At 48.6% G+C, this 13,204-nt stretch overlaps 1 protein-coding gene across 1 annotated transcript in view; it reads left to right on the top strand.

The window, feature by feature from the left end:
• Window positions 1-13,204, top strand: part of FAM135B (family with sequence similarity 135 member B) — a gene marked incomplete at both ends in the record, with an annotated part of 190,200 nt that overhangs the window by 92,539 nt on the left and 84,457 nt on the right. Inside the window, 2 exons of the mRNA XM_081266432.1 lie at window positions 2,381-2,451; window positions 8,335-8,508. Coding sequence (XP_081122558.1) covers window positions 2,381-2,451; window positions 8,335-8,508 — 245 coding nt within the window. The remainder of the gene's footprint in view (window positions 1-2,380; window positions 2,452-8,334; window positions 8,509-13,204) is intronic.

The following is a 13,204-nucleotide window of genomic DNA, read 5'->3' as shown; positions in this document are numbered from 1 at the left end:
GAGTAAGCATGATTTACTTCCATTTTACAGATGGAAATCAACTGAGAGGTGGACTCAGTGATAGCATCAGAATTGGCACCTATGTAGCCTGCCTTCAAAAGCTCCTCCTTAGCCACCAGTCCAAGTGAGGATTGGGGGACAGGGGAAGAGGAGAAGTGATGATGAGTCATTGTCATGAGTAGATTTGAAGCCAACAGGGAGAGGAGGTATAGCCTAGAACTCAGGTTTGACCATGAGGATTAGAGCCCAGGGCAGAACCAGGCACATAAGACTCGCTCAAGGGCCAAGCTTGACCATACTGAGCCTCAGTTTTCTCACTTGTAAATGGGGGACAATATTTCTTCATTCATAGTTTTATCTACATCAGGTAAGGTCTGCCACATAGCGACTCTTTCATAAATATTAACTTCTTTTATTATTTCCATTATCATGCAAAAATACCTCAGGTCTTGTGAACTTAACCCTTGAAAGGAGATGTCTTTAACTGAGAAAAGACAGTGTTAGGGAAAGACGTGTATGCTGTGTAGTGTGTTTGTGTGCATGCATATGTGTTTGGAGGGGCGGATAACAGCCCTTCATGAAATGAATGGTTACAGAAGGTAATGACTTCATTTGGAATATATATTGCAAGTAAGATTTATTGAGGTGTCAGTGAAGTCACAGCCAGGCTCAATCCAGCCACAGCTCCTAGGGAACTGCAGTGAGTTTAAAGCTGGAGCTCACAGGGAGTTTTCATTACCAAGGCAAATGCAGCTTGGAAGGTGGCTGGGGCCTTGCTTTGCCAGTCTTACTTCCAAGGAACTGGTGGCAAGAGGCTGTGTTGCTTTCATTGTGTGTGTGAAGTGAGGCTCGTGATTATGCAAAACAAATCTAGGAGAAGTTATTTATAGCATTTGGATTCAGCAAAATGTTAGCTTTTAAATGCTTTTTTTTAAAAACAACAATTTTTAAAACCCTAAGGACCTAAAGATAAATTCCATCCATATGTCTCTGCCTGAATTATGCTTAACCAGGAAGACATTTCCAAAGAGGCCTTTGGATAGGAGATTTCTGTCCCTGAAGGATGAGCACATTCTTGCAAAGAAACAATCCCCACAAAAAAAGGTGGGATGAGAAGGGCTTTATTCCTTGAAGATGCAAAGACACTTTCTTTGTAGCAGGCCCTATTCCTTGAGCTTGAGGTCCAGAAGTATGAAGAGCAGTGTCCCTTTAATGATAAGATTAGAAGGAACATCCAGCAAGAAAGTAGGCGGGGGCTTAGCCACAGGCCAGACAGGCATCAGCAGTGAATGGTGAAGCAGTGGTAGGTGCAAGAAGAATTGCTTGATCCAAACCAACACCAGCTCTGCCAGATCCAGGGATTTTATTTTTCCAGAACCTAGAAACCTGCAATTCGAATGTGAAATTTCCTGAATTTTAAATGTTTGCAACTTGTTCAAAACATTTTTAAAAATACCATTGGGATTAAACAAAACACGTTCACAGATAACATTTGGTTCCTGAGCTTCCAGCTATAAACCTGAAACAAACAATTCTAATATGAAGTACTAAATGCTAAGAGAAAAGAAGCAGGGTTCTGTGGGGTACAAAGGAGGACACAGCCGGCCCAGGGATGGGGCTGAGTCCTGTCACCTGTGTGCAATGCTGATGCTGGGAAGGCCAGCTGAGTAGAGGGACTGGGACATCTGGAAGTTAGTGTGAGACTCCCTTTCGACCAGGGGTGATGATTTTGAGCATGAGAAAAGAAAAATTGGGATACCGGTGTATGTGGGAAGCACAGACTTGCTAACAATGAAAGGACACAAAATGCTAAAAAGAAGGGTCTTGAAATTGAAATGGCTACATGTAAGGATCCTCAAGATGACAATGAAGAGCTTCTTTCTTGTGGACTTGAGCCTCCTGGGGAAATGACTTCGCATTCCTGAGTGTGGACTTCCTCCTCTGCACATGTGGACACATCCCTGCCATGCAAGGGAACTAGCCAAGTTAGGTTTCACTGTAAGTTCACTCTTCCATCCTTCTCAAAGGAGGTGCTACTGAACATCTCATCCTGCCTGAAAGGACTCCAGATCTAATCCACAGGGAATGAGGCCTCCAGGGGTCCTACCCGTAGGAAACGTGTTTAGCTGTTTTGGCACAGAGGCTTTAGCAAGCCAGCTACGTAAATGCTCTCCTTCCACTTTGCACAGAACTCACCCAGGGACTCTGTTCATCCAGAATACCACAGAACTTTCAGGGAGAACCTGTTTTAAGCAACAGTGATTTTCATTTTGTGCTGGAATTCTCTACTGTTTCTCTAATTTAGGAAATAGAACAGCTAAATATTTCAAGTCGACCAGAGTCGGTTTCTGAAATCCCTCGGACTTTATTTCTTTTGCAGGTGGAAGATGCGCTGAGCGGGGTCGAGTTTCAGCTCAAGGTGGACCTGCACTTTACGGATAGTGAAGAGCAGTGAGTTGTGCTGGCCATGCGGCTTCCCCATCCCATACCCACTCTGGGGCATCCCCAAGGCTCAGTCCTCACAACAACTTTCAAAAACCCAGTTCGTGGAAGCTGCCAGGTCCCACTAGTCACAGCTGACCAGGAACAGGGGCCAAGAATGTCTGTGTGGGCATTTCAAACTGTGCATTTGAGGCAGGTGGCTCCGGTTCTGTGTGCACAGAAATCTCCCCACTTCTCAGCCACACTGGCTGATGCCTTCTGTCCTCAGTACCTTTTCCCTGCGGTAGTAATTGGTGGCTTTAGAATAACGACCCTGTGAGGCTGTAAAATTCAAAGCCTCCTCTGAATCGGAGGAAATTTTGCCAGGGCTCTGCATCTTTGTGCAATGGATAAGCCTCACCCTGGGAAAACCACCTTGGTGATCATGGTACCTCTCCTGCCAGGTGACTCTGCATCTTTGTACTGAATACCTCTGTTGTGTTTCAACTCTCTGAAAATTGAAAATCCATTTATGTATAACCTGCTGATTAAATCACTGGGAAGTGACTCTCTTCCTTCTCATGGCTGCTTCCTTTAATTCTTCTCTGTGGCCTCTGCCTTCAGCCCTGAGGTGAACCGTCCTCTCATTTAGAACAGTGGAGTCTTCCAGGTAATGAGTAAATCATCCTTTGCCTTGGAATTGAAAGCTCCGAGCAGGAATGTCAAGACTCTAAACTCTCGTCCTGGCTGTAACTTCCACCTGCCTTCTTATCCCACCCTGGGTCCCGGTTCCCGAGGGTGAGGACACCCAGTGCAGAGGCAGGGCGTGGGTGGGGCTTTAGATTTCTTCCCCAGCTTTCTTCTCCACTGCGGTTTGGGGGCCAGGCCGTGAGGAGGGAGAAGATGGAGAAAATGGCATGAAACGAAATTGGGTCGGTGGAAGGCAGGGCCCGTGTTGTGGCAGTTGCTGCATCCGCCTGGAGCGTTCTTGTTAATTCCTTGGAGATCTACTCATGAGACCCCCAGCCACCTCCCCAGCCCTCTCTGCGGTCCTCTGATCCAGTGGGGCCTTTTCCAGCCAGGTGACGGTGTCGTGCAGCACATTTTCGGAGGCAGTGTGTCAGTCAGCTCTCCATCACTGTGAACAAAATGCCTGACAAGAGCAACCTGGAGGAGGAAAAGCTTATTTTGCCTCAGAGTTTCAGCCCATGGTTAGCTACCACCATTTCCCTGGCCTGAGGTAAGGCAGAGCATCATGGTGGAAGGGTGGGGCAGAGGAAATTACGACACTCATGACAGCCAGGAAGAAGAGAGAGAGGGGAGTGAAGGTGTCATAGAGAAGATGAGCCCTTCCTGGGCACGCCCCTAGTGACACGTCTTCCCCAACAGTGCCCCACCTGCCCACAGCTGCCATCACCTAGACATTCAAACTAGGATGGCTGAGTAGGTTACAGTCCTCGTCGTCCAATCATTTCACCTCTGAAAGTTCTTGCATTAAGGGGATATCTCATAACCATAACCATGACATTCTGTCCCTGTTCCCAAGAGCTCATGTCTATCTCACAAGGAAAAACACATGTAGCCCACTTTGAAGAGTCACCATGGTCTTAACCGTTCCAGCATTGCCCAAAAGTTCAAATCCAAGTCTCCTCTGATACTTAAGGCAAACTCTTGGCTGTGAGCCTTGCAAAAAGTTACATACATCCAATACATAATGGCAGAGACTAATCATTCCCATTCCAAAAAGGAAGGATAGGAACATTGCAAGAAGGGATGGGGCCAAAGCAAGACTGAAACCCAGCTGAGCAAACATTTCCCGTGGCTCTGCCTCTAGCATCTGGTGCACATGGTAGCAAGTTGTTGTCTCTGCGGGGCTGGGTGGTCTGCCTCTGTGACCATGCCAGGTGAAGCCCACATGGCCCCTCTTCTAGCCTGGCTGTGTCCTCAGACAGTAGTGTCCTGGCAGACAGTCCATGTTGCTGGCATGTTACTGGAAATTTGGGGGGACACCTCATATCCAAACACAACAGGCAGACACTCCTCCAAGGATCCCACATCTAGTTCCTGGGAAATATACAAAGTCACTTGAACCCCCATCTCACATTCATGGAGAATCACCCCCACCCCATGTCTGTTCTCTCTCCCTCGGGCTAGTCCAGCTTCATCCAGCTGCTCAGCGGAGGGCCTTAGAAGAATGAGGTAGTCACCAGGACCTATTTGCACAGTTCTAGGGGATACAGACCAGAGTGTAGTAACTTCCCTCTGCCCCACCCTTCCACCATGATGCTCTGCCTTATCTCAGGCCAGGACAATGGTGGTAGTTAACCATGGACTGTCCATGGGCTGAAACTCTGAGGCAAAATAAACTGTTCCTCCTCCAGGTTGCTCTTGTCAGCTCACTTGAGGACCCTGCCTCTGCTGGCAGACGGTGATAAGGAGCAAACTTCCTCTCACCGCTGTCCCCTGGAGAACCTCAGATACACTGACCACTTTACAGAAGTTAATATCAGTCCTCACATCTGGTCTTGCCTTTTCTTTGGCGAATGAGAACTAGGAGGCTGACTCGCCAGTGTTTGATGGTCCTCCATCCCTTCTAGGACTTTCTCTCAGTTCTCAGGGATCCAGTCCCTGAAATCTACCTAGTGGTGGTGGGTGTTTTCCTAACATGGGCAGTGGAGTTGGGATTGGGGGTGGGATCTGAACCAAAGAGAGGCCTGATTGGGTCTGGGCATTGGAGAATGGACCTGTGTTGATGTGGCTGGGCTTTCCTGGTCTCTGGGCTCGCACAGTGTCTGTCCAGGGTCCTGATCCATGTCTGGGCTCAACATTGTGGACTCCTCCTTCTTGTCTTTATCAGGACCCCCTAGACATCTGCTTCTCTCCTTACATCTGCTTCCCACTTCGTGGGAAAGTGGAGGCTTAAGAAATCCTGTGTATATTCTCAGAATCAAACTCCCTGCTCCCATTGTTCACATGCCCCCCTCCACCACCTGAGGTCTCTATCATTCACTCCTCTGATAGCCCACCAATGCCCTAGGTCCCGTGTCCACTTCCTCCAGTTTTCATCCATGGCTCTGTGGTAGGCATTCCCAGTTAACCATGGAAACCTACCATTGATTCCAGCCCCAGCCTGGAAATCACTCCCGATATTCCCTTTAAGGAGCTCTAATGTAAGTCATAGTGGACACAGTAAATGACATTTTCCTTCCTGAAGAAGTCACTGATGGTGAGCCCACGCACAGGAGGCTGAGTGAATCCTTGTATAAGATGCAGCCATTGTGGTTCAGTTCTCATTAACTCTGAAATATTGGGAGAGTCCCTGTGTTTTTCCAAATCTTAGTAGCCCTGTTTATAAAGTAGGCATTATTATTGGGCCTGTTATGAGGATTTAGAGTGACAATACATGTAGCAGTCCCAGTGCATGGCCTGCTGAACAAGTGACTGCTTTTATGGCTTTAGAGATGAAAGCAAGGTCAGGCTTCAATGTGTTGCTTCCTCTGTGCAATACGAAGCTCTTAATAACAATCTGAACGGGGCTTGCATGAAGTACAAGATTAGCTAAGAGGAACAGGAAGCCAGCAGCTGGGGAAGATTGGAAATGCCATAGATTTTCATTTTCTTAAATTGGGTTTAAGGATGATAAGGCATCTGTAGCACATCCTGGGGGAAGACATTAGACTTTGAAGTATCACCAGGTCAGCTGGCTTCTTTGGCCCCAGGTGGAAAACAAGCAAATAGGAATCAAATGGAGCAGGTTGGAAGGGCACTTGAAGCCCATCTCATCCACTGGCTCTAATAAAGGTGGGGTAAAGCTGGCCCCTGGTGACATTTGTCCTTGTCCAGAGACAGAGGGGTGAGAGGGATATTGGAATCTGGTGGGTATAGGCAGAGATGCTGTGCAGACTCACAGTGACAGGACAGCCCCGATCCCAGCAAAGTCTCTTCAGGCCCCAGAATCAACATCCCTGAGACTGAGGTGCCCTGCTCTGGCCTAACTGCACCCTATACTTGCCTGCAGAGATCTTCCACTCCTGTGGCCTCAGGCCAGGGAACACACGCCTTGTAGTATATCCCTTTCTGTCCCCAAACTGCTCTGCTGCCCTGGAGATTCTTTCCTTGAAGGGGCAGTCCATCCTTATGTCCTTCCTTGGGTGCCCTCAATTTGATTCTTCTTACATAAAGAACACTCTCAGTGTGCATGGCTGTTCAGCTCAGAGACCTCTCCAAGCCACCTCTTCATCTCCAGGCTATACCCAGGGCTCTCTCCCTGATGATCTGCTTGTTTGTTATTGTCTTTACTTGCTTTTTGTTCATTGGCCTTGGGTCATTTATAAGAACCCAGGCATTCTCCCCTGCCTGGGTGCTGTTAAATTTATCTCTGTCTTTTCTAAGTTGAGATACCCCCAGCATCTGAGTTTGGTCTCCAGGAATTGGTTCTACACATCTCAGGGCACCAAAGGACAATCAACTCCCACTTTCTTCATTGGTGACTCTAATTAAAGTGGCTTAAATTCGTGTTAACGTTTTTATACCTGTGCTACCCTGTGACTTGTTTAACCACCTGTTAAACCTCCTCTTCAACTGCCTGTTGGTCAGTCCCTAAGAATGTGTCTGTGACTTGCAGGAGCCTGGGTCTGAACAGACTCAGGGCAGTGTTAAAGTATCTTGGAACAGACTGTGCAGTCAGAAGGACATGGTCTGACCTTTCCATTTTGCTTGTGACTTTGAGCAAGTTAATTAACTCACTTGGCCTTTTTTCCTCTTCAGTAAGTGGAATAACATTAGTAAATACCTCCTATGAGTATATAGAGAGGAAGAGAAAAGCAGTGTGTTCAATTCCTAGACAGGCCTCATGAATTATCAGCTTTGAATCAAGTGCAATGCTAATGACTCTCTGAGCTCCTGGGGTAGAGACTTCATCCCATCCTCATGTGAGTTCTTCCTGGTCACTTGCAGCTTATTTATGGAGTTGCGCGGGGCCTGTGGTTTTAGCTCTGTCACAAGGCCTCCATTGGCCCAGGAGTATCAAGGACTGCAATGAAGGACAGCTGTCGGGGGCTGTGGGCGGCTGCTCCCTTTACTCCAGTGCCTTGCCTCACCTCCTCATCTGTGGAGGAAGGAAAAGCTTCTTTCTTGACTCAGTCCTAGAAGACACTCCTCCAGTTTTCTCACATGCTCGTGAGCCTGAGGGATTGGTTTTCAGAGCTGCAGGTTAGTGCTGGTCCTCCTGAGGTCCACTGTATCTGATGTTATTTTTGGAGGAGACTCAAGCTCCCTTTATAAGCAAAGGTGCTGCTGGGTCTTCCCTTCCAATTGGTTACCTCTGAGCATCCGGAGCACACCTGTCATGACCTGTCAGAACAAAGGTGGGGGCCTTCATGAAACCGCTCAGACCAATTGGCCATGCGCTCCGGGTCCATTCTTGCTTTTGCTCAGTCAGTCAGTCATCCACCTCAATAAGCACACTGTGCAGCTTCTACTCTTGCCAGGCCTACTTGGGTGTTGGGGCTGGAGAGGCGGAGTAGTGGCAGCTCCTGTCCTTGGAGTAGAAATGTGACTGAAGGCGCAGGTTCTGAAGTGGATCGGCACAGTAAGCTCAGTGCTGCAGTTGGTGGAGCATCGAGAGAGGAAGGGAAGGAGAGCCGGGAGGCTGTGGCGTTGAGAGGAGCAGCGAGGGAGCTGGGCCTCTTGGTCACCTGAGGTGTGGGTGTGGTGTCCCTGATAGCAGAGCATGGGTCCCAGATCTGCTGTGTAGCCTTAGTTCCTTCACTTGCTGATCATGAGGAAAATGATTCCTACCAGGCAGAGTTGTGCAGATTTTAAGATGAGCATGCCCTGTGTTTGGCCTGTGAACCATTGGACGACAGCAGGGAAAACCACATCACTAATTTGAGCCACTTGCATGTTTTCCAGGTTAAGGGATGTGGCCGGGGCACCAATGATCAGCAGCCGCACACTCGGCCTGCACTTCCACCCCCGGAGAGGTCTGCACCACCAGGTCCCTGTCATGTTCGACTACTTCCACCTGTCAGTGATCTCCGTGACCATCCACGCTGCCCTGGTGGCTCTGCAGCAGCCCCTGATCAGGTATGAAGTTAGAGATGGCCCTGAGTCATGGAGAGTCACCTCCCATCACAGGTGTGGCTGGAGGCATGGAGCTTGCCCAGGGAGGTCAGTTCCAAGCAGAGAAGCTGCCTCCAGGCTGCGGGTGTAGGTTTGGGCCTAAGAGACACAGAAGAGCTAGAGGAGCCATGTGGAGGGACCACCAGGAGGCAGAGGGGCACGGGGTGGAGTCCAGGGGCTGAAAACCTGCCAACTGTGGCTCCCACCAGGAGGGCCTGAAGTCTTCACCTGCCTCACTTTTATCTGCCTTATTTGACAAGTCATCTTATGTCCTGAGTCACATGAGCTTCATCTCTAAGGCAGGAGTGCTAACGGGTGCCATCTACATGTGTTGTAGTGACTCCCAGATGACAGGGCCAGCCACGTGGCAAGAGTTCCATGCTCTCTCTCCTCCTTGGTGGCTATTTGTTCAAATGCGGGTGACCACATGTACGATTGCTCCTTCGCTGACCTCTTTGAACGCCCCAGCATGGCTGACCATGGGCCTCTAAATCATCTCACAGTATCTCATGTGGGTGTGGACTAAAGGTGCAAATGTGTACAATGAGCTATTTAGGGGCAGAATCTTGTAACACAGATTTTTGGAAAGGGAATTGTCCCAATTTCCTTTTCCTGGATGGTTTCTCAGTGCCAAGAGTGAGTGGGGCTCACAGGGAATGTGAGGTGGATTCTGAGAGGAGAAAAGTGAATCACTTTTTGGAAGGTTTGCAGTAGTGTGGGCTTTGGGCGTTGAGGGCAATTGTGCCTGGGAGCTAATGTCAGAGCACATGGAAGAACCCAAGAAAATGGGGAATTGAGGGGTGCAGACAGCTCGTGAGCAGCAGCCCCCAAGCCTGGGGCCACATGGCCCACAGTGCTCTGCTGAGAAGCCCTTAACCTTGACTGAGCTGTTTGATAGGAACTGTGCTCTGAAGATGAAGGAGGCACTTGGGTCAGGGTGTCTGTGGAGCTGTTCGTTCTCCTTGCACCATGAGCACTTGCTGAGCGCCTGGTGTGCTAGAGAAGGCCTCAGGTTCTGCCCTGCACATCCTACTGTGGGATCCTCAGGGTCCTCGAAGCAGACCTTTCCTTCAAGGAGCTCACTCACAGAGGAGGCGGCCAGTCTGCATGTGTGGAAATACAATATGGTACGTGTTGTTGTAGTGGAACTTGGTGGAAAGTGTTCTAGGATTTATCATTTTAGGAACACAGGGACGCGGACCTGGCCTTGGAAAACTGCAGGAAAAGTAGACTCCAGAAGTGGCAGAGTGTTGTTCTGTGAAGCAAGTTCCCCAGCCCTGAAGTTGCTTTGAGGATTGGCAGATGGGGCCTGGTGCAGAGTTCAGGGTCATCTCTGTGTCAGTGAGATGAGACAGGTGTCCTGAGATCAGCCGTTGTGCCAAAGGCAGGTGACAGCCTGGGGGAGGAAGGGCAGAGCTCTCTCTGTGGTTCCTGCTCCTCAAGAGTGGGTCGTCCTCCTCAGATGCAGTCACCGCCATCTCATTGTCCAGTCTACCCCTTAGTTCCTGGGGGTCCTTAGGCAGGTCACCTAAACTCTCTCCACACCTGTTTCAACATATAAACAATGATGAATAAGGAATTTCTTTCAAATGGAGGTGAGATTGAGCCAACAGAGAAGATGGGGATGTCATGGAACAAGTAGAGGGCCAACCCTTGGGGAAAATGTCCTTGGCTCAGGGCTTGGTTTGCTGTGCTTGAACCACTCATAGCTTGAACCTGGAAGCTCCGAGATGAGCAGATCAGGCTCCCCAAACCCAGAAGGTGCAGAGCCTGGCAGAGATCCCCATAAGCAGTGAGTCCCGATTCAGAGTGACGGCGGTTAAACTGAGGGGTGTGCCCAGTATGCAGGGAGCCCATATAGGGTAGGGTTAAAAGCAAGGACTTTAGGGTCAGAAGGGCCCAGGTGGCAATCCTGAGTGCCTGATTGCCAGCAGTGTTGATTTGAGCATGTGGGAAAGACAGTATATATACAACCCTTGGCCATGCATCCAGTAGGTTAACTGTTACTGAGCATCAACCATATTCCAAGCTCTGATCTAGACCAAATGAATACAGGCTTAATAACTGGCAGGTGACTTTGAGAGTGGCAAGAAGCATTTCTGCTTGAAACCCAAAGGAAAGCTTTGCAGAAGAAATGGGCTTGGTGTTCCGTGAGGTGGTGAGATGGATTCAGGAGGGTGAATTAGAGCCAGATTTTAACAGTGTAATTAGACACACGCTAAGGAACTGAAAGTCCATTTACTCTGTAAAGTAACTGAAGGTTTGAGCAGAGAGGCCTGGTAGGGCTGTGTTTTGTAGAGATCCCTCTGGCAGGCTGGATGGAGAGAGGTTCCATCAAGAGGGGGCAGGAGCAAAGACAGACTGCGGGAATGTTCACATCACCTTAAGTGGCAGTGCGAGCAGGGCTTTCCCTCTGTGCCTCTGGCAGCCCTAATGCTATTCTAATGGGGACTGGGCATCTGTGGACTCTTGGTAGAAAATCTACCCCCGTCAGGAATGGTGTCTGCCAGGTTTGCCTTGAGGACCTTCCGGAGAAGGACGCAGATAAATCCACAGTGGAAGCTTATACTTCTCTGGAGACGAAGGTAAAAATAGGACTGTCTTCCGTTCCCTGGATTTTGTAGGAAGAATTTCTATCTTGGCTCATGGTAGCTGAGAACAAAGGGAACCCTTTAAGATTGTGGGAAATACCTGTCAAATAGGACAAGCACTAGCTTTTCTAGAAAAGCAATTTTAAACAGCATCAGTCAGATCCAATAAGTATGAAGGAGGTGTGAAATTAAAACTTAACCTCAAAAGACCCTTAACCTTCAATGAGAGACTATAGAAAAGAATTCAAGTTTTAACCCTCAAATGGGGCAGGTGGACTTCTTCTGAGGTGTTTCCATCCTTCACAAAGACAAAACAAGGGCAACACTTAAATAAATACTGTTTTTCTATATGCACACCTATAGGTACATCTATTCTACTTTTCTTCTGGAAAGTTCCTTCCACCCATCTTCTAGCTGAATGGGAAACTTGCCTCAACTCTCAACTCAAAAGCAAATCAGAATAATGCTAATATTACATTAGACAGCCGTGCCTCCATACAGGGTGAGGCTTGTTTCCAGGACCCCCACAGATACCAAAACCCATGGATGCTCAAGGCCAGTATATAAAATGGTGTGATTTGCATACAACCTACACACATCCTCCAGAAACTTTAAGTCATCTCTGGATTACCTTCAATATCTAATAGAATGTAAATGCTGTGTGGATAGTTGATATGCTGTATTGTGTAGGGAATGATTATAAGGAAAGAGTCTGTACATGTTCAGTTTAGATGCTTTTTTTTTCTGAATATTTTCAGTCCTTGAGTGGTCAAGTCTGTGGAACTGGAGGGCATGGAAGGGGGATTATAATAGTCCTGCCTTTAGACACACTAGTATGGATACACAGATAGAACTAGGCTGATTGTTGCATCATCGTTAAGAGTTATTGACTTTTTGTGGATCCTCACTATTGGCTAGACGCTGTGCTTAAAGCCACCTTGGCTGATCTCAGGGAGTCCTGGCAGTGACTCTGCAGTTCCAGTGTGATCGTCAACCCTTCTGACCCATGGAGAGACAAGGCAGAGGAGGTTAGATCTGACCCTGGCACATAGTGTGCAGGAGATGCTTCTGGGGCTTGTCCCCTGGCGGATAGGCTTTATGGCCAGATGCTCGTTTTTAGACACATTTATTAGGCAGCAAGTCCCTGCCTGAACATCCATCCTGGTCACCCAGTGTGTTTCAAGAACTACCTTTCCCTGCTTGCAGGCCTCAGTGTAGCTCCACTGCATTCTCCAGGGACTGGTTTGCCCACCTCCCTCCCTTTCACCATCTCAGCTGCCTGGCACATGGTGTGAGACTATTCAGATTTGAATAAGTGGATTAAGCCAAAATAGAATGTCAACTTTTTCTCTGTCAGTATTGTGAGTGGGAACGTGGGTCTCTTGGGGGAAACCCTGCACGATTCTTTTGAGCACCTATGATAAAGATGATGCCACCTGCTTATCACGAAGACCCTCTGCCCTCAAAGACCTGCAGTCTCCCTGTGCAGTGTTTATCACACAGACGATAAGAAATGATGCAGTGTTAGGGTATCTAGTAGGTGAGACCTGAAGGCAGACCTGCATCAGTACATTAATTGATGAACATCACAAAGGTACAGGTAGGCGAGGTGATCCCAAAGCCTAGTAAGATGAGGAGCAACGGTCACGCTACCTCCCTCCCTCCTTGATTCTAGAGTTGATCAGACTCACCACACCACGACAGTTGATCTCCACGGGGTATCAGAGTGGGCCAGGGCTGTGTTTGTCAGCTGAGCAGATTACAGTCCTGCTAGCTACCATGGACTCAGGGAGAGCTCTATCAACGGCACTGTCTTGGACACTGACTGTTCTCTTGCTTGGCTCAAGGAGGTGGATATTTATATTCTTCTACCAAAGATCAGGCAAAGGCTCAGGAGGAGGCTCACTTCAGGTGACAACACTGGGGAGCCGTGTGAGCAGGGCTGCCCTTCTGCCCCTGGCCAGGCGCCCATCCACCTGCTGCTCGGGGTGGTGTGGCCTAGACCTTAGTCTCCCTCAGCTGGCATGCTCATGGCATCTCAGGCAGGCATTTCTTTGCTAGTTTCTGGA

Source organism: Spermophilus citellus (assembly GCF_964194105.1).
Source record: "Spermophilus citellus genome assembly, chromosome: 14".
Lineage (NCBI taxonomy): Eukaryota > Metazoa > Chordata > Mammalia > Rodentia > Sciuridae > Spermophilus > Spermophilus citellus.
This window is presented reverse-complemented; position numbering and strand designations above follow the sequence as displayed.